At 48.4% G+C, this 23853-nt stretch overlaps 1 protein-coding gene across 1 annotated transcript; it reads right to left on the reverse strand.

Annotated features, from left to right (window-relative positions):
- Nucleotides 1-799: 799 nt before the first annotated feature.
- ELP6 (elongator acetyltransferase complex subunit 6) lies at nucleotides 800-13966 on the reverse strand. Its single transcript, XM_029918753.1, has 7 exons — nucleotides 13813-13966; nucleotides 11708-11786; nucleotides 10029-10099; nucleotides 7324-7442; nucleotides 5711-5912; nucleotides 3780-3926; nucleotides 800-1883 (listed from the first exon to the last, which is right to left on the reverse strand). Exons 1-7 carry the CDS (start codon nucleotides 13864-13866, stop codon nucleotides 1755-1757), a joined length of 801 nt encoding a protein of 266 aa, XP_029774613.1. The 5' UTR covers nucleotides 13867-13966; the 3' UTR covers nucleotides 800-1754.
- Between the last annotated feature and the right edge of the window lie 9887 nt (nucleotides 13967-23853).

Genomic DNA, 23853 nt, shown 5'->3' on the forward strand with positions numbered 1-23853 from the left:
TTTTTTTAAGTTGTTCAGTTGATTTGTCACCCACCTGGGGGGCTTAGTTGATTAAGCAATTGACTTCAGCTCAGGTCATGATCTTGCCATTGGTGAGTCTGAGCCCTGTATCAGCTCAGAGGTTGGAGCCTGCTCTGGATTGTGTCTCCTTCTCCCTCTGTCCCTCCCCAACTCGTGCTCATGCTCTCTCTCTCTCTCTCTCTCTCTCAAAAATAAACATTAAAAAATTTTTTTAAGGTGCTCAGTATTTGTTGAGTGAATGAATGAATGTTCTAAGGACACAAGTATTTGCCCTCACCTCAAAATAGGTATAGTATATGAAATTCATAACAACATAATTTATAATTATGAAACCCAGAACCTACACACTCAGAGAATAGCTAAGCAAATCAGAATGACACTATAATATGTTCAAGAGGCATTAAACATTAAAAATTTAGTAAACTCATTTATAAATTAAGTGGAGAAACAGCACAGCAACATTCATATCTTAAGAAATGTTCTGTGGTGCCTTGTCCATTCAGAACTGTAGCTCATATGAAGCTGACATCAATACTGAAGTATTTATTAATAAAAAGAAATCTTTAGATTCTTCAGTAACCACTTTCTCTTAAGTTACTTACACTCACAGTTTCCAAATATTCTATCTGGCCTGCAATATTTGGGGAAGAAAAGCAGCTACTATTACTGGTTATCAGTGGGATAACCAACACAATCGTCTGATCTGAGGGGAGGAGTGATAAATTGTTCCCTCTTATGAAGACTATAAAATGTGAAAAAGTTACAAATAAACAACAGGTATGAAATGTTCTTAGTCCCTGCAGTGTTTTTTTTTTTTTCATTTTATTTATTTTTAAAGTCAAATTCATTGTGGTACAACAAAATGTAGAGAAAGAGACGGTAGTGACCGATGGGCTGAGCGTGGCCAGCTGGATCTGCGGACGCGGGGGCAGGAGCTCACCTCTTCAGTCTCTGCAGGTGAAGGAGGCAGCAACGGGCCACGGCCCCATCCCTCCGGGCCCCTCTCACCACGGCCAGGAAGCCTCAGGAGTCCGAGGCCGTGGTTTCATGAGCACCTGGGCCAGGGACCACACACCCAGGAGGAAGTGAGGCCGTGGACGGGATGGGGAGCCTGCCCCCGGTTTCTATGAGGGTCAGTCCGCAGGCGTGGACTTCAGAGTCAGGCTCCCCCACCTACAGCTCTACAACCGTGAGCGGCCTTCCAAACCTCTTTAAGCTGGTTTTCTTACTTGGACTGAAGGGAAAATACCTTTGCTGGAAGAAGGTGAAAATTAAATGAGACAATCCATCATGAGGAAGCCATGACGTACCACAGGAGGCCATCACCACAGCCATAATTACCCAGGTTGTCCCCTCGAGGCCTGCCGTCTAGGACCGTCCCCCTGGCTGGCACATTCACACCTGCTCTGGCTCTGAAAGGCACAACGGCCAAAATCGGGCAGTTGAGGCTAAAGTGTATTTAATGAAAGGCTCCTGGGATGACTTTCACCTGGTGTCAACACGTGACCTCTCTCTCTCTCAGCAGAGGCCGGGCTGTGACTCCTTAAGTGCTTCCTGAACAGGGCCCAGGGGGACAGAGGAGTACCATCGCAGCGCCGCTCCAGCGGGCTGGGCACCATGGGGCTGCCAATCCAGGCTGAGACACCACTGCAAAGGCGGCAGACCCATTCCTACTCGTTGCTTGATCTTTCACATCTGAAAACAGTCCAAGGTACACTGGCCCCTCAATCAGGTCACAGAACAGCAGGAGACATTCCTTTGGCAAAAAACGACACGCTCTTGTCCTGGATCTTGTACTGGTAAGTGAGGCTCCGATCCCACTGGGCTGTGGGCTGTGACGGTGTCCTCCAGAGGATCCGTAGCTACAGTGACAACAAGAAGAATGAGAAGCAGCCCCTAAGTACCTGCTCCATTGTGCACCCTACCTGCCTCCTCTGTAACCTGCCACTGAGGCCACTAAGTTGAGGTCACAGTCATGTGCCACGCAGCCAGGGGCTGGCTTCGAAAACATAGCCTGTTACCAACTAACTAGGATGAAAGGTTTCTCTTCATTACAGTAGTGATATTTGCTCATTACAAGATGTGTGAAAGAAAAAGAAACAGAAAAAAAAAGCCACCCAGAGAAAAACCATCTAAGTATTTTTATGTGTTCCCTTTTGCTCTTTTTTCTATGCATGGTTTTGTATCTGTTGGCTACAATACTGAGAAAATCAACTCAGTAAAATCAGTACATTCGATTCAGAGGCTCAGGAAGACTAGACATTTATTCTGATGATATCTCAATGCCAAACATGCCAGAATGCTCACGGGGACTGGCCTCAGAGCCAGTCCACCAGCCACCTGGCAGGACCCTCTCCTCAGGCTGTGAATATGGACACCACCAACACAGCATTTGAGCATGCTCCTTTGTTTTATTTTCTACACCTCCCCCGGAATGACTCTGGGCCAAAACTCCCACCCACCCCTAAATGGGCCAAGAGTGGTCAACATCAAGTTAACCTGGAAGCCATGGGAGTTTTGGGAGATGATTCCAAAAGAGAAGTTCCAGGGGCACCTGGGTGGCTCAGTCAGTTAAGCGTCTAACTCTGGATTTTGGCTCAGGTCGTGATCTCGTGGTTCATGGAATGGAGTCCTACATTGGGGTCTGTGCTGATAGCATAGAGCCTGCTTAGGATTCTCTCTCTCCCTCTGTCTCTGCCCCTCCCCTGCTTGCATTTTCTCTCTCTCTCAAAATAAATATACTTAAAAAAAAAGTTTCAGACCGTAGCCCCTTGGGACAGGTAGAACCAGGACTTCCTCTAAGGTAGGAATCTCGGCTTCTGTCTGAGTTCTCAAATATTCTGGTCAGAGGCAACAGTGGGGGCAGCAACAACTCCAGCCATGCATATGGTCCCCCACATTTGTATTTTATTTATTTATTTCTAAATTTTTTGTAATGTTTAATTTTGAGAGAGAGAGAGAGAGAGAGAGAGAGAGAGAGCAAGAGAGAGCGAGCAAGCATAAGCAGGGAAGGGGCAGAGAGAAAGGGAGACACAGAATCTGAAGCAGGCTCCTGGAGCTTGAACTCACTAACTGTGAGATCTTGACCTGAGCTGAAGTTGTATGCTTAACCAACTGAGCCACCCATGTGCCCCCACATTTGTATTTTAGTCTGGCACCTTAGCCCACTCAGCCATCCTGACACCCCCACATTTGTATTTTAAAAGGAACAGCACTGGGGCGCCTGGGTGGCTCAGTTGGTTAAGTGTCTGACTTCAGCTCAGGTCATGATCTCAAGGTTGTGAGTTTGAGCCCCACATTGGGCTCCATGCTGACAGTGAGGAGCCTACTTGGGATTTGCTCTCTCCCCCTCTCTCTCTCTGCCCCTCATCTGCATACACATACTCTCTCAAAATAAATAAACATTAAACAAATGAATGAATAAAAATAAAACAAAAAAATAAAAGGAGCAGCACTGACTTGAGTATACAAAGTCTGCTGTGCTCCTGCAGAGGCATTCATAGCAGGGCCCCTGCATTCTGTTCCAAAAGGTGGTCTCCCTTTTGGGTGCTCCACTTTGGTCACAAATGGGACCGCCATGGAACACTTGCACAAGTGCATGAGGAAAGCACCATCTGGAACAGATTCTGACTTGCATTCTCGTAACTTCTGAGGTTTTCCTTCCACCGAAGAAACACCCCAGAGTCCGACACTATCCCACACACAGTCCAGACTCAGGCACAGAGGTGGGCAGCCATGCCCGGTGAGCCCAAGCGCACCTGCCCATGCACGTCCTTGCAGAAGCCAGTAGCCAGCCCCTCGGCCCGCAGGATCAGGTGGCTCTGGTGACTAAGGCCATTCAAAAGGATGTTGTTCTCCTCATCTTCGGTGTCTCCACTGTCGTGCACCAGGGCCACTATGTTTCCCTGCAATAGAGATCTAAGATGAAAACCTTTCCTCCAGGCCGGGGCCACCAGGGAGCAATGGGCAATGGGAGTGCCTCCACTCCACTCCCCTGCATGTCTTCGCCCAGAGCAGCCTGGCTGCTGCTGCAACCATCGCCTCCATGGAAGGACCCTTGCTGTGCTCTAGGACCCTAATTCCAACCACCTGCGGGACAGTCTCACCAGCACATCCAACCTATACTGCCAGCTCAGTCCCTCCTAAACCAAGCTCAGCTCAGCCTGGACAAAACGTTAGCAAAAAGCACCACCTTTCTGTTGGGCACCCATTCATTCAGTCAGCAGCTCCTGAGAGCACAGCATGTGTCACACTCCACAGTGAGGATAAGGGAGCAGTGTGGGCCCTGGAGATGGGAAGATACTGACAACACAGGATACAGAGCCAGGAGAAAGAAGAGCACAGGGGGCTAGGGGAGCTCAGGGAAGAGGCATCGTGTCTTGCCCAGAGGAGAGGGTGAGGAGATGTGCACACCTGAGCTGGGTCAGATGGGCAAGTAGGAGTTAGCCAACCAGAACCGGAGGGGAAGGCCAACCCACTGAAGGGGATACCTTGAATATCAAGTCCTTTCAAAGGAATACTGTCCAATTGTTAAAAACAATGAAGCAGATCTGTCTGTTTTGGTTTTGGGTAATGGATACCAAAATACACTGTGTGTTATGAAATGAGAAAAACGTACCACACAGTGTGCAAGGCAGGCTACCGTTAACGTGACAAAAAATGCAGAGAGATACACACACATAAAACATGTTCATAATTGAATGCACTCTCCAGAATCCACATATTAGGAAGGAGATCATTACTTTTTACTAAAGTACTCTTTATGCTATTTGTTTTTTTTTTTAAACTATTCCCATTTTGCTTTTTCAGCTAAAAGAGCTATTTTTACCAAACAAGGGTGGTAGTGGGCCCCAGAGCAGGCTAAGCTGCAGGCACTGTGGCCAATTCACTGTCGCTGAGCCATGCCCCTTCCACTCCCTCCTCCTCCCATTCTCTCCCCCTCACCTGGTTCCTGGCCTCGTGACTGTAGCCACACAGCCCCAGGAGCTCCCCTAAACACAGCTGCCAAGCAGGCTCTTGCACACGGGAGGTGCTCGGCGTGTGGTGCTGGGTATGTGCTCCCTGGTCGACTCCACTATCTCACCCCAGCCGCCGCCCAGCACCCTCGGCCTGACTGCCCTGTGTGAAGAGCAGCCACGGTGGACCAGACGCTGTGTGGGAGTGTTGCAAGCTTCATGTCACTAACTCTTGCAGCTGGGTTCCTGCGAGCCAGGCGCCATAGCCATTCCTATTTCATAGGCGGGTCTACCATCACTGTTTAGCTATTATGGTAAAATCCCCATTTTTGCCTCATAATGTGACAGTAAAAGTTGTATCATACTTGTCCCGCATCTCACAATTTTATTGCAGTTTATATCTCAGCTGCCCTTCAAAACACACCCAGAGCGATAATGACTTGTCCCAGGACACAAGGCAATGGGTGGCAGAGTTAGGACTACAGCAGTACCACACATGACTGGCCCCATTCGAGACAGTACCGGGCAACCTTTTAATATGAGGGCTTTATTTTTTTAGCAGTGGCAAGTAGGGGAGGGACGGATGGCAGACCAAGAGATTTATGGCCCTGTCAGGGTAAAGCCAAACCCCCAAGCAAATAAACAAAAAAGATCGCTGCAAGCAAGGGAGGTGTGGGCCGGTCTGGGCCCATGGAGGTCACAGGCGGGAGCACAGAGAGCCGGTGGACAGGTACCTTTCGTTCCCAGCACACGGTGGCCCTGCAGTAATGGATGAAGTCCAGCACAGCCACCGCCCCCGCGCCCAGGCTCAGCAGCACACTAAGGTCGTCCACCAGCAGCACGGGGCACCTCCACGCAGTCTCTCCATCATCCATGGGCTTCAGAGCCTCCCGCACAAATTCGTACAGTGGCTGCAAGTTCTCAGTATTGGCCTCCCTGGAACATTATGCAGGAGTCACCAGAGAGTTCGCTCTGTCTACAAATGTTTATCTGGGACCAAGCAGCACCACAGGAAAGGGCTAGGGGGAGGCAGAGAACTGGCTCACAGTCCTCAGCACTAAGGGGTTCAAGATCTGGTTGGAAAGAAAAGGCGTGCCTGCGTACACAAGCAAGCTGTACTTCAAATATTCCTTGAGGCCTAGCAGGTACAAAGCACTGTGCTAGAAACTGGGGTACACGAAAATAAACAGCCTCCTGGGCCCTTAAGAGACACCATGCAGACCCTCAACCCAAGAGCTTAAGGCATCAGAAGACTAATTTGGATTGGGCAGGCAGGAGAGGTCTTCCCAGGAGGTCATAATGGGTACAAAAAGCTAAATAGCAATTCAGGTGACCTGGCGGTGAGGGGCCAAGGTCTAAGGGCTGTTTGTGTACCTAACAGATTCCACCTATTTCTGAAGAAGCTGGCCCAGCTACCTCCACCTCCCCCAATGACCACCCTTGGCAGTCACTTCCCAGCAACAGAGGCTCAAAACGCAGCAGAGCACAGGACCCAGGCAGCTGCCCACACTCCAGGGCTGCATCGCACTAACAGCAAAGACAATGACTTCCCACAGCCCGGGGTCAGGTGTCAGCAGGCCCATCATTCCGACGAAGCCACCCAGGTTCAGCGATGCTAAAAGCTGTGTGTGTGAGATCACACACCCAGCGTCGGGGCACAGGGCCTTCTGGCTCCACACTGTCTTCCGGCCACTGTAAAAGGCACATCTGAGAGAGGGGGCAGCGGGAGGGCTCCTGTACGGACCCCTTCGTGGTGAAGGAAGAAGAGCAGCCAGGTGGGGAGTCTGCACAGAGCTATGTTTATGGCTGACACTCATAAAAGATAAGAAACAGGAAAACAAATCTCAAAATAACAAACCAGGATGAACAAACTTTTTCTTAAAAGACCAACAGTAATATCTTAGGCTTGTGGGTCATATGGTCTCTGTCTCAACTACTTAACTGTGCTGTGGGAGCCGCAGAATAGCAGCGACAACATGCGAACAAATGGATTTCAATAACACTTTATTTACAAAAACAGGCAGCTGGCTCATGGCCCATAGTGTGCTGATCCCTGGTATCAACCCAAAAACAGAATAAAGTTGTGTGCTAGGGCACTGAGCCAGGGTTAGAAAAACATACTGTTCTGCCATACTCCTCGCAAATAACACTTTCTGTAGCTTCTGGCCAGCCATATACCCTCTGGCCTGTGGTAAGAGCCAAGGGCTTTCTGATAATGCTGGAACACCAGAGAAGTGACTACCTCTGAAAGCCAGCTGTCCCCCTACCCACACACGGGAGGAATCACCCAGCAAACCTGGTCTGGGCCCATCTGCCCACTTCTGGGCCGGACTGCAGGCTGACTGACCTGAGGAACTGCAAGGGGTGTGGCTCGGCCTGAGCCCGGAAGAAAACATCCACCGAAGACTTAAGACCTTCTAGAAACACAAGCTGCCCACACTCCCGGGCCGCAGTCAGGCTGACACCCTAAACACAACATAGAGGAGAGTGAATTACTGTGCCCTGCAGGGGAACCCCTCGCAGAGGCTGGACTCCAGCTCACTAAAGCGTACAGCACACACTCTAAGCCCTGCAAATGTACGCCTGTCCACCTGGTATGGGGCCCAGGCCATCTTCCCACTGCATGTTCCCAACCCATAGTCCCCATGGTTTTGAGGTGAGCCTCTACATTTATCACTTTTTTAAAAACTGACATTTTGCTTATATGTTCATTTTTAGGACTACTCAATACTTGGTTTTAACTTGAAGTAGTATTATAAATGCACATATTTATAAAATTTATAAAATTAGGCACATTTAGAAACAATAATAATGACAATAAGATGGTGGGAAAATGACCAAGGTCTGAAAAATGCTGGTGCAGGAGAAACGGCCAGATTTTGGCTTTGACTTTCACAAACCCTCTTGTTTACGCATCAGTGGCACCGGACCTCAGAGGTGCTTTGAGGACTTCAAATAACAACTCAGACTGTAGCTGCCAGGCTGCCGAGAACACAGGAGGACCTCATTACCAGCACGTTCTCCTTCTCTCCCTCTTCCTCTGAGGAAGCGCTCCCATGAGAGTTAGGACAATACGAGCTCTTGATGCACTAGCTCAGAGCTCAGCGAACATGTTCTGCAAAGGGCAAGACAGGCTTTGCAGGCCATACAATCTACTGCAATACTCAACTCTGTGGAGTGAGAGCAGCCACACGCGACTCATAAACAAATGGCAGTGGCTGTGGTCTGTCTAGCCCTGCTCTAGACCAGAGTTTTCTATTAATTAATTAATTTATTTATTTTCTAAAAACTTTTTAAAGTCTACTTATTTTGAGAGGGTGCATAAACAGGGGAGGGGCACAGAGAGAGGGAGGAGGGTGGGGGAGAGGGAGAGGGAGAGGGAGAATATGAATCCCACGCAGGCTGCACACCATGGGTGCAGAGCCTGATGCGGGACTCAGTCTCACAAATCGTGAGAGCATGACCTGAGCTGAAACCAAGAGTCTGACACTTAACCAACTGAGCCACCAGGCGCGTCTGGACCAGAACTTCTTAATATGGCTCTTTACCAAATACCCAATTGAGAATTCTGTGAGACCCTAGGTTAGCATGCAGATCCCTGAGCGCCACTCCAAACCTCCAGAACCAAAAGCTTTGCGGGCAAGCCCAAGAATCTGCACTTCAACAAACACCAAGGACAAACACAATCTAAATCTGCAACTCACCACTTTTTTGTGCAGAAATAGGTCACAGGGAACTCTTTAGACTCCTCAGGCCCCTAGACCGGGTCTCAGTTGCTCATTTATACCCCAGTGTCCTCCACTATGCAGCACCAGTAGCTCCACAGCCACCCCAGCAGAACTCCACCTGTTCACCTTTGCTCTTGCTCATGACCAGTCTACTAATGGCAGTTCAATAACACACCAAGAGTATGAAGGCTCAGGCTCATGGACTTCACGTGCCCAATACCGTGTATGCCATTCCTGCTGTGCTGATGACGATTCAAAGGTAACAGAAAAAGCACCCAATCTGGACATGAATACACAGCTTTCGCATCCAGACACACTGATGCTAGGGCCACAGGGACATGCCCCACAGACTGGAATGCAACATGTGTTCCTGGCATGACTGCTCGCCCTGAGCTCATGCTCTGACCTCTAGCACAGGAACTACCTCCTCCTCTGCAAATGATGGGAAAGAGTCTACCCTCCTCCCATTTGTTTCTCCCCGTGAGAATGACATCAGGCAGTGTCGTGGCCCAGTAGGAAGACTGGCATTTCAATGGTCACTGTGAATGGGTGGCCTGGTTCTTTCCCTCTCTGAGCCAGCCTAATTGGTTAAGCATCTGACTCCTGGTTTCAGCTGAGGTCATGATCTCATGGTTTGTAAGTTCGAGCCCCGCATTGGGATTCTCTCTCTGTCCTTCTCTCTCTGCCCCTCCCCTGCTCTGTCTCTCTCTCTCTCTCTCAAAAATAAATTTTTAAAAACTTTTTAAAAATTTTAATAATAATAAATAAACAAAAACAAAACTAACAAACAAAAAACAGTAAGCCTACCTGGTCACAGGTCACAGGGGATAGCTAAGCTAGGCCAGAAAGTTCGCCAGACTCTGGCCATCTTATTCTTGCCTGCCTACATCTGATAAAATGAAGGGCAGGCCGAGACGAGGTAAGGAGCAGGTCATGAAAGCACCTCTCTCCACCTTTGGGTCCTAAGCTGTAGACTTAGGGAGAGACAGTAGGAGGCACTCAACTTGGTGACAGACCAAGATGTGGTCTCCAACTCAGCAGGACTACGATTAAAGCCCACAGTGAGGAGAAAATCTTAACTGGTCCAGAGTCAGCAGAGCTGGGTTTGATTAATTAACCACTGATTTGGTTCTATAAGCTCTAAATGAGTAAAACAGGGAGCGAAGCTGCCTTAGCCTTTCACATAAGGGTTTCAGGACTCCATGATTTCCTCAGTCCCCCCCTTGCTAAGTTGTCTACAACCCCACCAGGGGTGCCCAGCCCTGGCTCTGCTCACACCTGCATGACCCACACACTCTGCACCATGGAGGTCTATAATATTTACCAACTTCTGTCCCACGATATTGTAGTGACTGAAGGACTGGATCAGCGCCACAAAGCAGACTTTACAATTAGCTAGAAAACAAAATAAACAGATTTTTAATAAAATCTCTACTTACATCAGTCTCATATACTTCCTACCTCTGGAAAATAAAGCCCTGCGGCAGGTCTACAGACCTAAGAGGCCTTGCAACCTGACATCCCCAATTTGATTCTTTTTTTTTTTTTAATGTTTTATTTATTTTTGATACAGAGAGAGACAGAGCATAGAGGGGGAGGAGCATAGAGAGAAGGAGACACAGAACTGGAAGCAGGCTCCGGGCTCTGAGCCAGCTGTCAGCACAGAGCCTGACACTCGGCTCGAACCCACGAACGTGAGATCTGACCTGAGCCGAAGTCGGAAGCTTAACCGACTGAGCCACCCAGGCGCCCCTCCCAATTTGATTCTAAGATGCCCTTTTTTCATATATAATAATTATACCTATTTCATTGATCCTGAGATGTACTTCTTCGGTTATGTGTATTAATAGGTACCTCATTTTGTTCTATTGTAAATAAACTGTGATTTTTAAAAAATAACATTTTTCGGGGGGCCTGGGTGGCTCAGTCGGTTAAGTGTCCGGCTTCAGCTCAGGTCATGATCAATCCCCACGTCAGGCTCTGTGCGGACAGCTAGCTCAGAGCCTGGAGCCTGCTTCTGATTCTGTCTCCCTCGCTCTCTGACCCTCCACTGCTCGCGCTGTCTCTCTCTGTCTCTCAAAAATAAATAAAAAACATTAAAAAAAAATTTTTAAATAACATTTTTCTATTTGTACAGAAATACAACTTTTTTATAACAACTGTTTTTTTTTTTTAAACTGGTCTTATATCCAAGAAGTTATAAGGGGGACACAAAGAAGCTCTAGCTACCTTACTGAACATAATTAGTCCTAATATCTTATCTATAAATTCTCTTGTTCTTTCATTTTTAAAAAATGTTTTATGTTTTTTATTTATTTTTGAGAGACAGAGAGAGACAGCATGAGCAGTGGAGGGTCAGAGAGAGAGGGAGACACAGAATCTGAAGCAGGCTCCAGGCTCTGAGCTAGCTGTAGGCACAGAGCCCAATGTGGGGCTCAAACCCATGAACTGTGAGATCACGACCTGAGCCGTAGCCAGACACTTAGCCACCCAGGTGCCCCTCTTTTGTTCTTTCAATGCTGACAATAACATCATCTGGAAAAGAAAAAAACTTTCAAACCTGTAAATGATTATGACTAAGTGCCAAAGGTCTACCCTCTATCTTGGCCTGGCTCAGTAGGGGCTCCTGGAGAATCCATAGATAAAGGAGTCTTTTTTTCATTTAGCTATTTTCTTCTTCCAATCTATTTTCATATGTAAATTGCAGTGGCCCTGCGGTTTTCCCATGTTTTTGAGGAAACATCTACTGCCAGGGCAACATGTCAATGGGTCCGGGGCTCAAAGACCTCAAGTTACACAAGGATTGAGGAGCAACTAAAGCAGGAGGCCACACAAGGAGCTCAGTGAGAGCGTGCCTGCACACTGGATGGAGAAGGGAAGATAACCTGTTACCTAATAAACAGCCATCTGGCTACCTAAACACCAAAGACCTAGTTAGTTAATACTATTCCCATTGCTTTTATTCTTAGGTTTCTTTTTCTGTTGCATCAATGAGTCCTATACCTTTGAGGTAGAAGGAGAGAAAGTGGTGCACAAGGAAGCTGCCATCCGTGTTGTCATCACAGAGCAGAGTCAGTTTCCCCTACAAGAGAAACACAAAAAAGTAAATTAGACTCCCTGGAAAGAGTCAGTATCCCCCCGCCCCATACCCCCACAAACTACCAGAAAGAAGAAAAAAAAGTCAAAACTATGGAAAAACCAACAATTAAAGTGATTGTTATTAAAGTCACTCAATATGGACCAGCATATCGCAGCTTCCACTTTCCCAAGGCAAAGAGAATAAAATCCCTTCTCTTCCTCATTCACCTAGGTAACTCAGGGACCAGTCTCGGGGAGACCTAGATCCTGAGCAACAGAAGTTTTACCATTAGACTCCAACAAAAATCACAGCCTGCTAAGACTGGAGTGCACCTCCAAAGAAGTAATTTGATCCAATGTCCTATTTTTTTTTAAGTTTATTTGTTTTTGAGAGAGAGAGAGAGCAGGGGCGGGGCAAAGAGAGGGAGAGAGAAGGGATTCCAAGCAGGCTTTGAGCTATCAGCACTGAGCGCAACAAGGGGCTTGAACTCACTATTGGTGAGATGGTGACCTGGGCCAAAATCAAGAGTGTCGGGCTTAACCAAACGAGCCACCCAAGCGCCTCCCTATTTTTAATTCTGATACTAAATCTGTCCAATAGGGTGGAAGAGAGGGAAGAGTAGTTGTTGACAGAGAACTCCAGTAACAAAATTCTCATCCCAATGGCACTGGATACTGCTTCAGGAAGAGCTCTGATCATGGAGGGTTCTGGAAAGACCTCTAAAGATGGTCTCCACAGTGGCTGGCTACCCTGCTCCAGCCACCTCTAGGTCCTTGTCAGTGATAGGGAAGGTCGCAATCTAGTGGTATCAGACACGACAATTCTGTGCTGTTGTGACTTTTTTTTTCACTTATAAAATATGAAAGATCGCACTATCAGACCTTGAGGGTGGCCTTCAGTACTGTCATTTCCTGGCGCCCACTTTGACCCTCAATTCCTTCACTCTGGCCTTGGGCTGAGCATTTTGGAGGTGCCAGTAGTAATTAGCAAGGTCCCCAGTGATCTTCAGGCTTGAGCAACTGAAACCCACGAGGGTCTACTGAAAACTATAATTTGTCGGACACTGTGGGGTCATAAAAAGCCCTGACTGAGGGGTGCTTGGGTGGCTTAGTCGGTTAAACACCCAACTTCAGCTCAGGTCACGATCTACCAGTCTGTGAGTTTGAGCCCCGCATTGGCTCTGTTCTGACAGCTCAGAGCCTGGAGCCTGCTTAGGATTCTGTGTGTCTCCCTCTCTCTCTCTCTCTCTGCCAATTCCCTGCTCACACTCTGGCTCTCTCTCTAAAGTAAACAAACATTTAAAATTTTTCATTAATAAATAAATAAGCAAGCAAGCAAGCCTGATCGATACACACGGTGTCTTGGCTGCCTGGAGTTTACCATTTTCTTAGGAAGACAAAGTTTATAAAATAAACCAGGTACGTTCCTGAAAGAAGTAACCCTTAGATTAAAATGTCAAAAACTTCGAGATGCCACAAAGTGCAGGAAGAAGCGGAGAGAAAAGAGTGGCGAGGCTGCTATGCCTCAGGCAGACTTGATACAAGCCAACGCTGGCTGAGAGCGGCTTGGAATAGCACTATTAAAGGCCAAGAGGAGGAAGAGGAAAAGGAGGAGCAGCGTTCACTGCGGAGTACTGAGGGGTCAGAGAGATACGGGGGGCGGTTAAGAAGCTGTTCTCAAGTGAAGGGTGGAGAATCGACGACTCTCAGGCAACCTCCTCTGACAACGGGTCCCCCACCCCAGTGACAACGCACAGGGCTCCCCTACCCCCACCCCGGTACACGTCTGTGAACGTAAGCCGATGCAGAGTCGGCCGAGCTTCCCAGGCATTTTCGAAGGTACACACCGCGTTTGGGAAGACGCCGACCTTCCGCAGGTTCCAGCGCGGAGCCCAGTCCCCGAGTCGGCCATCCCTGGACTACAACTCCCAGGCGCCCCCGTGGCCACGAGTCCGCGTGTGCTTCATCCGGGGATGAGGTCTTCCGCCACGCTCCCGGGCCCGCCTCCTTCCCACTGCGCGACGTCTTACCTGCTCCGCCCTGTCAGGAGTGGTGTTGAGAAGGTTATTGAGTTCCGGGAACATTCCGAGCGGGGGACGAGCCTTCCTGGACCGGGAGCTGGGGCTGCAGCAGGGGCCACGGAGAGCTACACACCACTCGAGCCCGCGCTAGGAAAACGCGCACGCGCGACGCCGCTTCGAGGCACCGCCGCAGCCAATCAGGCGGGCCCCTGGACCTGGGCCGCGGCCGGCGCACGCGCGAGGGCGGTTATCCGGCCGGGGTGGTTGAGGGTACCGGTGTTGGCGAAGCTGTCCTTGATGGTCCGAGAGGTGCTTTGCTCCTTCCCTTGGCCTCGCTGTCTCCCCAACGCTAGAGTTTGGGACAGTGCAGTCCTCCCCTCCACACGTGCCTGTCGAGTACCTACTGTGTATCCCCCACTGCTGGAAGCTACGGCTACACAGATGAGTGAGGGCCCCTGCCCTTTCTCGCAAAGCAGAAAACAAACGCAGTGAACGCAGAATTGTATATTGAAAAGTTCTTGGAAAAAAGCACGAGCAGGATGAGGGAGTAACGGTGGGGTGGGGATAGGTTTCGTAATTGAAGAGGTTTTGAGGGTAGGCTCGCTATGAAAATATGACTGGAACACACCCATGCTCTTGTCCCGGACTTTTGCACCAACTGTTCCTCTTTTCTGGAATGCTGTTTCCCGAGATGTCGAGACGATTAAAAAATTTTCCACTTATTTCAGGTCTTTGCTCGGATGTCACTATCTTCAAGGCCTTCCCTGACCATCCTGTTTAAATTGCAAACTGCCCTTCCCCAACATTTCTTATCTTTTCCCCTGCATTTATTTTTTCCACAGCATTTATATCTAGTTTGCTAAATATAGTTCTGTTGTAGCCCAATCAGCCTCAGATCACCAGAGACAGGCCTGTAATTCTACAAAACCCAGTTTACTGATGCACTGCAATGAGGGAGATGGCATACCAGTGGAATCCTGGGGCCTGCCACTAAGCAAGGAAGGGGAGTCGTTTTAGGATTTGGGGAAGGATGGAATTCAGGTAAGGTTTAAATGAGATAGTGTTTTGTTGATAGGCTGGAAGCAGAGCACAGCTGTGTGCAAAGGGGTCAATATCTGGCCTGGACTGTAAAGTAGACCAGGATTTCCAGTGCATACCACAAGGTTAAGATAGATATAGAATGGGGAGGTGGGTGGAGGGATGGGTGAAATAGATAAAGAGAATTAAGAGTACACTTTCCTTGATGAGCACTGAGAAATGTATTAAATTGTTGAACCATTATATAATAAACTATTTTTATATAAAAGTAGTATAAATGACATAATAAAACGATTATTAGTTTTATATACAATATTGTACATTATAACATATATGTATTACATATATAACATTGTATATTTATACTTCAATAGAAACGTTTTTTTAAAGATAGATGAATGGGGTTGCCTGGGTGGCCAGTCAGTTAAGTGCTCAACTCTTGATTTCTGCTCAGGTCAGGATCTCACAGTTCATGAAATTGAGCCCCACATCGGGCTCTGCTTCTAAGAGCCCAAAGCCTGCTTAAGATTCTCTCTCTCCCTCTCTCTCTCTCTGACTCTCTCTCTCAAAATTAAATATATATATGTATATGTATATATGTGTGTGTATGTATATAGTCACTTATCTGAAACTCCCCCTGGGCTGGAAATCGAGGCTGCTTCTCTGTGTCAAAATTACGTAGATCCTCCACACAGGAACGGAATGTTATATGCGTACTGGTATGTAAGAAAGCAAGCTCCTGGCATCCTGCTGGTTCTTGGTGTTGTCCTGTTCAGCATAAACGATTTCACAAATCATCAACATCAGACTGATTGTGATGGGTCAAGGAAAACTAGTCCACTCCCACCCGTAGCTATGTTGAACACAAAACATGAACACTGTCCAAGCCACAAGCTGCTAGACATCCTCTCCCCCACCTGAGGACAGTGGCTTCTTTACCAGGCCCAGCTTTAGCCTCAGTCTAGTCAGCCTCCCTGTAGATGAAATCTATCAAGGTAACCATAGAATTATCCCCACTTTCTAACAGCACCCAATCCCAGGCCTTCTTCCCAATCACCTAAAAAGCCCAAATCCTATAATTATGTTCTAACACTCTTAATCATATACCCCCACGGTTTCCCATGATATCCGTGCTCTTTCACAGCAATGAATAACAAACCCAACTTTTCAACAATAGATAACATTTGTGGCGGTTGTTGCCTGGAAGGAATTGACATGATTTCAAACAGCCAAGTTTGAAATTTAGAAAACAGTTTCCCAGTAAGAAAGCAGGAGTCATTCAGAGAAATGGGATACCATCAGACTACAGCTGCAGCTGCAGTATTCCTTGAGAGAAATAGTTTCTGGTTACAGCTGGATTTATTTGTGTTAGTGATGAGCAGCTGGACAGGTTAATGTCCTTATTTGAATCTTCACACCAGACAGCAGAAGGGCTGGGATTTTTGTCTCTCATTTTCACCCTCATTTCCTCAGTGCCCAAAAGATTGCCAGGCACATGGCAGGTGCTCCTTTTGAAGGAATGAGTGTTGGATTTCTCTGTAACAGTGGCTGTTTTTTCACTTTCTTGGTAGTATCCTTTGAAGCAAAAATGATTTTAGCTTTGATAATATACAAGTTATCTTCTTTTTTTTTCTTTGTTTATGTGGACTTTTGGTGTCATCGAAGAATCCATTGCAAAATTCCAAGGTCATGAAAGTTTACCCTTGTGTTGTCTTCTAAGAATTTTCTAGGTTTAGCTCTTACACTTAGGTCATTGATCTGTTTTGAGTTCGTTTTTGTACATGGTGTAAGGGAAGGATTCCCTTAGCTGGGGTTGTGATAGGGATGGTATTGAATCTGTAGATGAATTTGAGGAGTACTTCCATCTTAACAGTGTTAGGTTTTCCAATTCATGAACATTAGAAAATTTTTTTATCTACTTACAACTGTATTTTGTAGCTTTCAGAATATAAATTTTGTACTTTAAAAAAATTTACTCGTCTTTTTCTTTGTTATGCTATTGTGGATGGAATTTTTATCATTTTTTCATGTCATTCATTGGAAATGTGTAAAAATACAATTGATTGTGTATATTTAGCAGGTATCTACAACCTTGCTGAAATTGTTTATTCTAGTCTTTTTTAAGTGGGTTCTTTAGGATTTTCTATGTATAAGATCTTGTCATCTACAAATAGAGATGGTTTTACTTCTTCTTTTCCAATATGGATCCTTCTTATTTAATTTTCTTGCCTAAATGCCCTATCCAGAACCTCCAGTATGCTGTGGAATGAGAGGTGAAGGCAGACATCCGTGTTTTCTTCCTGCTGTTAGTGGGAAAACATCCCATCTCTCACTTCTGAGTGTGATGTTAACTGTGGGTTTTTCATGGATGCCCTGTGTCAGGTTGAAGAAATTCCCTTCTATTTCTAGTGCAATTAGTCTTCTTATTCTTTGTGATGCTTTTTTCCCCAGCCACGGGTATTCCTTCACATGCTTAATACTTGAGGGTGACCCTCTGCAGGTCTCCAGGATCTCTCTCTGTGCAGCTCTCTCATTGCTGGTACTCTGTCCTATCTATGAATTCAGGAAGCCTTGGTCTCCCCCAGGCTCTTAGCTCCAACTGTTTTTTAAATTTTTTAATGTTTATTTATCCTTGAGAGAGACAGAGTGTGAGCAGGGGTGGGGCAGATAGAGAGGGAGACAGAATCTGAAGCAGGCTCCAGGCTCTGAGCTGTCAGCACAGTTAGCTCTAACTTTTCACCTCAGGGAGTATTACACTTTAGTTCCTCCTCCCTGTGTGGAAACAAGACGGTCAGGTTGGATAATCACAGGGCTCACCTTGCTCTTTGTCCATTTCTCCAGGATCGCTGTCCTTTGTTACCTGATGTCCAATGTCTTTCAAGTTGTTGCACTTATTTATATATGCCATCTTTTCTTTTTCTTTCTTTCTTCTTTCCTTCTGTCTTTCATCCTTCCTTCCCTCCTCCCTCCCTGTGTCAGCCTCAGTGTGGGTGACTGTGGGCTGTGTCAGTGATGGGGAGCGTCAGGAGCAGGGGGAATGCAGGTGCCTGGGTTCCAGCAGCAGCCAAGCCCACAGCCATTCTTCCAGTGGCTCCATGGCTCCCACTTGGTCTGTAGTCTTCTCACTCTCTCTCCACCAGATCTCCAGGTCTGTTTTGATCTACAGGCCTTCAAGTGTCCATTTTCCTTCTGTGAGTTGGGACTTCCCAACCCCATCCCCTTCCCTTCCCAGCATGATCCCATGACTGCTCAGGAACTCAGAGCCCTCCAACAACCACCCTCAGTGTTTTCACCTTGTTCTCCTCCTGAAAACAAGTGCCTGCTCTATAGTCTCCAGCCCTAGATGCCTCTTTCAGCCCTACTTCTCGCTTCTGATCATCACTGGTAGAAAACATCACATGGCCCTGCCCCAGTCCCACTCCAGATACTGTTGCATCCACACCACAGTTTCCCGTAGCCTTTCTTTGTCTGAATTGATGAAATGTTTCCACCAAGTGCTTCCTGAGACCTCGACAGTCAGATCCATCAGATCTGTGACAAGAGAGTTTTTATAGCTGCAAGTTGAGGGTGAACCCACAGGCCCCACAGAGTGCTGGCAAAAGCAAAGCAAAGCTGGAAGTGGGTTTGGGTCATCTCTAGCAATTCCACCAGAGGGCAGCAGACACTGCCTAAAGATGCAGGGTAACCAAGCCCTAGGCGATCTTGAAACCACTGCATTCAGGAACACTGCATCCAGGGTGCTGGTGCTGATGGTCTTTAGTTCCCTTCCCTGGAAGCTCGGCAGTGGGCTCTTCGTGGGCTCTCCTGCTTCAGAATCGCCCTTCCTCAGTAGTGTCCTCACTGCCCTTAGCCCTCCACCTACCCACGGCACCCGTCTTGTTCAGGGTAAAGGTGGGAATCTTTACGTGGCCTTGGAGCTGGCTCACTACCACTCTGACCTCTTCTGCTGCTCACTCACTTCAGCCTCACGCTGCTTCAGTGGCCTCAGTGGCAAGCACACCTGTGGTGTGTGCTTCTCTGTTCCCTTTCTGTAGGACTCTTCCTCTACATGTCTCAGCTTCTGCTTCCCTGATCTCCTTCAAGTCTTTGCCCCATAAGGCCTTTCCTGAGCTCAGCCTATGTGGTAGACACGGAGCTTGCGCTAGCCAGACCCTCCTTCCAGAAAGATGTTCAGGTAGAGCCATCACCAGATAACTTACAGCTCTCAGATCTTTCAGGGTCCACCTGGGCTGCACAGAGCCTCTCCTGAGGTCACAGACTTCTAGGGCAGCCCTCACCTGGTGACCAAGCGAGGCAGCGGCTATGCCAGCCTGGACGGGACACTCTGCCAGACCAAACTTGCTCCAGAACTCCCCACCGAGGCTTTGTTGCCCTTGTACCAGCCAAGCTCTCCCCCATCCTTTCATTGGCTTACCCAGGGCCCCTCCTCACTAGGCTGGGTGGGGGCAGGGACTTTTGTCTCTTTATTCATGAAGCACCTAGAAGAGTGCCTGCCTACAGTACATGCTAAATAAATGTGGTGAATGAATGAATGGGAAAAGGACCCGTGGTTTGCTTGCATAGCTGGAAGAATGCTTTTGAGAAGGATTGTAAAAGATGGAGGAGGAGCATTCTTAGCCTGGCCCCCCTATAGGGATGGTAACCTCGGAGCAGGGAGAGACAGAAGTGGAGGATCTGGGGCAGAGCTGTGTTGCCAAGGTGAAGGAGTCTGCTGGGAAAAGGATTCAGGGGGCACCTGCAGGACGGGTGACTGGAACCCTTTTCTATTGCCTGCACTCTTGAGCCCTGGGCAGAGCCTGCTTGGGGTGAGGGGCTGAGCACACAGAGGGAGTCCAAGCTGACATGGAGGAATGTCTGTGAGGTGCTGTGTGACTGCTGAGGTGAAGGCAGGGGCCTCGGAGGCTGTGCTGGCCAGGAGCTTGGAGTGATGCCAGCACAGTGTGGCCCAGGAGGACAGGGAAGCCACAACACAGCTGCTGTAGAGGGGGTGGGGCAGGCAGCCCACAGGGCTGAGCTGGGCTTGGCAGTGAGGACCAGGAGAGGAGGAATCCGAAAATGCCATGCAGGCTGGAGAGGTGACATGACTGAGGCGGGGGGAAAGGGCTAAGGTGAGGGGGACGCATGGGTTTAAAATGAATGTGTCTGAGGCTCCAGGGGCCAGGGAGGTGGGCATGTCGGGCAGCCCACATGGGAACCTGGGCCCAGTTAGTGGTCTGGGCCAGAAACCAGGTGGGGGATCACCGCTGCTCTGGCTGGAGTGAGGAAGGGCCATCTCTCTGGGCCTCTGCTGGGTCTTGTCTAAAGTCCCAGAGTCTCTAAGGCTCCCTTTAGCTCCAGGTGGCAGGCTGAGCTCTGGCTGATATGCTTCCCCAGGTCTGCCATACTCCGTGCCCCCTCACTGCTTCTCCTTGTTACCTCCAGGAGGGAATAGATACCCGGACCCCTGCCCTGCCCAGCTCGGGAGCGCAGGGAGAACAGAGCCCTGGTGAGGCCCCTCACTACCAATCACAGATAGAGGGGGTATCTGGGCTGGGCTGCCCCTTTGGAGGGCCGTGAGGCCAAGAGAAAGATAAATCATTCTTTAAAATATCAATGGCCACCTGGGTCCCCAAGAATGGTGTGGACAGGCAAGGCAGGGGTGGAATGAAGATGTCCTAACAGAGAGTGGTGAATGGGCCCTGCAGGAGCCGGGCCATGAGGAGTCTGGGCTGCAGGCACAAGCAAGGCCCGCAGCTGGCACGGACCGTGAGGAATATGGTGTCTAGTGTATACCTTGTCAGCCCCAATGTGAGGTGACTGTGCCACGGCTCCACGCTCGGCTCTGTCTGCAGCGTCTCCGATTAAGGAGTCTGGGGTACTTAGAGGCTATGGCTCCAACCTGAGAGCACCTGCCCCTTTGGGGAAGCTAGTTCTCTGGAGCTGGCAGGAGAGGGAACGTGGTGCTCTGGGCCTCATTGGTCTGAGTGGGGTTTCCATCCCACCAAACTAGGAGGGGAGAGAGTGGGAATGGCACCGGCTCAAATATCATAGCTTTCCTATTTTTTTTTTTTTTTAGTTTACTTAAGTTTTTTTCCTTTAAGGTTATTTTGAAAGAGAGCAAGAGAGAGTATGAGCGAGGGAGGGGCAGAGAGAATCCCAAGGAGGCTCTGTGGTGTCAGCACAGAGCCCGATGCGGGGTTGGAACCTACGAACCGTGAGATCATGGCCTGAGCCAAAATCGAGTTGGACACTGACTGAGCCAAGCAAGCACTCTTGGTTTTCCTTTTTTTACCGAATGTTAGTAGTTGTTTTGAATCAGTGTTTCTTCATTTGTTGTGTGCCCTTAGGTCAATTTCCAGAGACTTTATTTTTGAGAGAGAGAGAGACAGAGTGGGAGCAGGGGAAGGGCAGAGAGAGAGGGAGACACAATCTGAAGCAGGCCACAGAGCATCTGACCTGTCAGCACAGAGCCCGACGCAGGGCTCGAACTCACCAAGCGCAAGATTATTACCTGAGCTGAAGTCAGACACGGAACCAGCTGGACCACCCAGGCGCCCCTCCGGAGACTTTCAATGGCTGCATTTCTTTTTATGATTGTTACCAGCTGGACTGGAGAAGGGGCCTGCAGAGCTCCTCACACTGTCGCGCCCAAAGTGGACTGCTGGGGGACTGTTGTAGGTATTATTACTATTTTGCTTGGCTATTACAAGACATCAAATCACTAGGTGACCCTAATCGGCACTGAAGTAGCGTTTCTACCTTCTACGGCTCTTTCCTGTAAAAAGAGCAGAAACCGTGAGGGGCTTCATGTGACATTTCCCCTCCTGCCCCACCCCCACCCCCATTGCTGAGGCTAAGTTCTGGGTGGGGGTGCCTGAGGCGGTGACTCCCTTAGTCTGCCCAGGCCCTGTCCTGCGAGAGGCCGTAGGTGGCCTCAATGCCACTGAGAACACGGCCCAGCATCCTCACCCAGATTCGTAAAGTGGAGACGACCCCCGGGGAAGAGTTGACACTCCTTCCCTCCAGTTCCTGGAGCAGGGGTCACTCCAAGAGAGGGGGAGGCCCTGTCCCTAAGGCTGTCCTGAGCTGGGGCTCAGAAGAGATTTTGCCTGGAGGGAGGAGAAGGCAAAGGGAGCTCCAAATTTCTTCTCAAAGGAATCGACTTGTTTGCAGCAGAGTGTGGAGAAATGCCAGCCTACAGGCACTCGTGAAACAAGGCAGGTCGTGCTGAAAGGCAATTACGAGAGATTCAGTAACAGTAGGTTGGCTAGTTTGCCAGACAGAACTGGGGAAAGATATCACCAAGAAGAGCTATCCCGGGGTCAGAACAAACCTCAAACATGGCCCTTAAGAGATATTCCTTCAGGGGCGCCTGGGGGTTCAGACGGCTGAGTGTCCGATTCTTGGTTGCAGCCATTGTTGGGCTCTGTGCTGGGACAGCAAAGCCTGCTCGGGATTCTCTCTTTCCCCCTCACTCTGACCCTCCTCTGCTCACTCACTCTCTAAATAAATAGACTTAAAAGCGGGGAGGGGGGCCTGGGTGGCTCAGTAATTGACCAACTTCAGCTCAGGTCATGATCTCATGGTTTGTGAGTTCGAGCCCAGCATCGGGCTCTGTGCTGACAGCTCAGAGCCTGGAGCCTGCTTCTGATTCTTGGTCTCCCTCCTTCTCTGCCCTTTCTGCGCTCATGCTCTGTCTCTGTCTCTGTCTTTCAAAAATAAAGAAACATTTTATAAAAGAGAGAGAGAGAGAAAGAGAGATTCCTTCAAAGGAGCCCTATCTTAACTAGATCAGTCTGTGGATTAATTTATGGAGCAATTTAGGCATACTGTTTAAAATGTTGGGGGGGAGGTGAAACTAGTGATGGGGATTAAGGAGTGTACTTGTGATGAGCACTGGGTGACCTAGGAAATTGTGTGGGCCTTTTTTGTTTGTTTGTTTAAGTAAACTTTGCACTCAACATGGGGCTCAAACTGACAGCCCCGGATTAAGAGTCAGAGGCTCTACCAATGGAGCCGGCCAGGTGCCGCAGGTGGCTCACTTTTTCACAACACTGAGTAATGTTCCGTGACCAGATGTACCACTGTGTATTTATCCATTCACCTACTGAAGGACATCTTGGTTGCTTTCAAGTTTTGGCTATTATAAATAAAGCTGCTATAAACATCCCACGCCGGTTTTTGTGTGAACATGTTTTCAGTTCCTCTGGGCAAATACCAAGGAGGGAGACTGCTGGACTATATGGTAAGAGTACGGTTAGCTTTGCCAGAAACTGCCAAACTGTCTTCCAAAGTGTCTATACCATTTTGCGTTCCCACCAACAAAGGATGAGAATTAATGGCATATTTTAAATTTCATTGTTGGACAGTTCGTTGCTACTGAGGTACAACTGATTTTTGCATATTGATTTTGTATTATATCTTTCAACCTTACTAAACTCATTCATTAGCTCTAATAGTTGTGTGTGTGTGTTCCTTAGGCTTTTCCATATACAAGTTCATGTCATCTAATAATATAATTTAACTTCTTCCTTTTCCAATCTGGATGCTTTTTCAAAATTTTTTATGTTTTTTTAATTTATTTTTGAGAGATAGAGAGAGACAGCATGAGCAGGGGAGGGGCAGAGAGAGAGGGAGATACAGAATCTGAAGCAGGCTTCCGGCTCTGAGCTAGCTGTCAGCACAGAGTCTGACGCAGGGCTTGAACCCATGATCTGTGAGATCATGACCTGAGCTGAAGCTGGTCGCCTAACCGACTGAGCCACCCAGGCGCCCCGGATGCTTTTTATATTATTCTCTTGCCAATTACCCTGGCTAGGACTTCCAGTACAAGGCAAAATGGAGACTCACTTTTCCAGCCCACACCTCTCTCCAGCCGTGTCACCGACATTTTTACTTGGACACCTAACAGACATCTCCTACCAACTCATGATCATCTCGTTCAACCTGCTTCTCCCCCAGTGTCCCCCAGTTCTGACTTTCTGGTGTTGAAGTTCAGCTTCCCTCTACTTCTCACTTTCTCTCATCCCCACA

Source organism: Suricata suricatta, chromosome 12 (assembly GCF_006229205.1).
Source record: "Suricata suricatta isolate VVHF042 chromosome 12, meerkat_22Aug2017_6uvM2_HiC, whole genome shotgun sequence".
NCBI classification, from domain to species: domain Eukaryota; kingdom Metazoa; phylum Chordata; class Mammalia; order Carnivora; family Herpestidae; genus Suricata; species Suricata suricatta.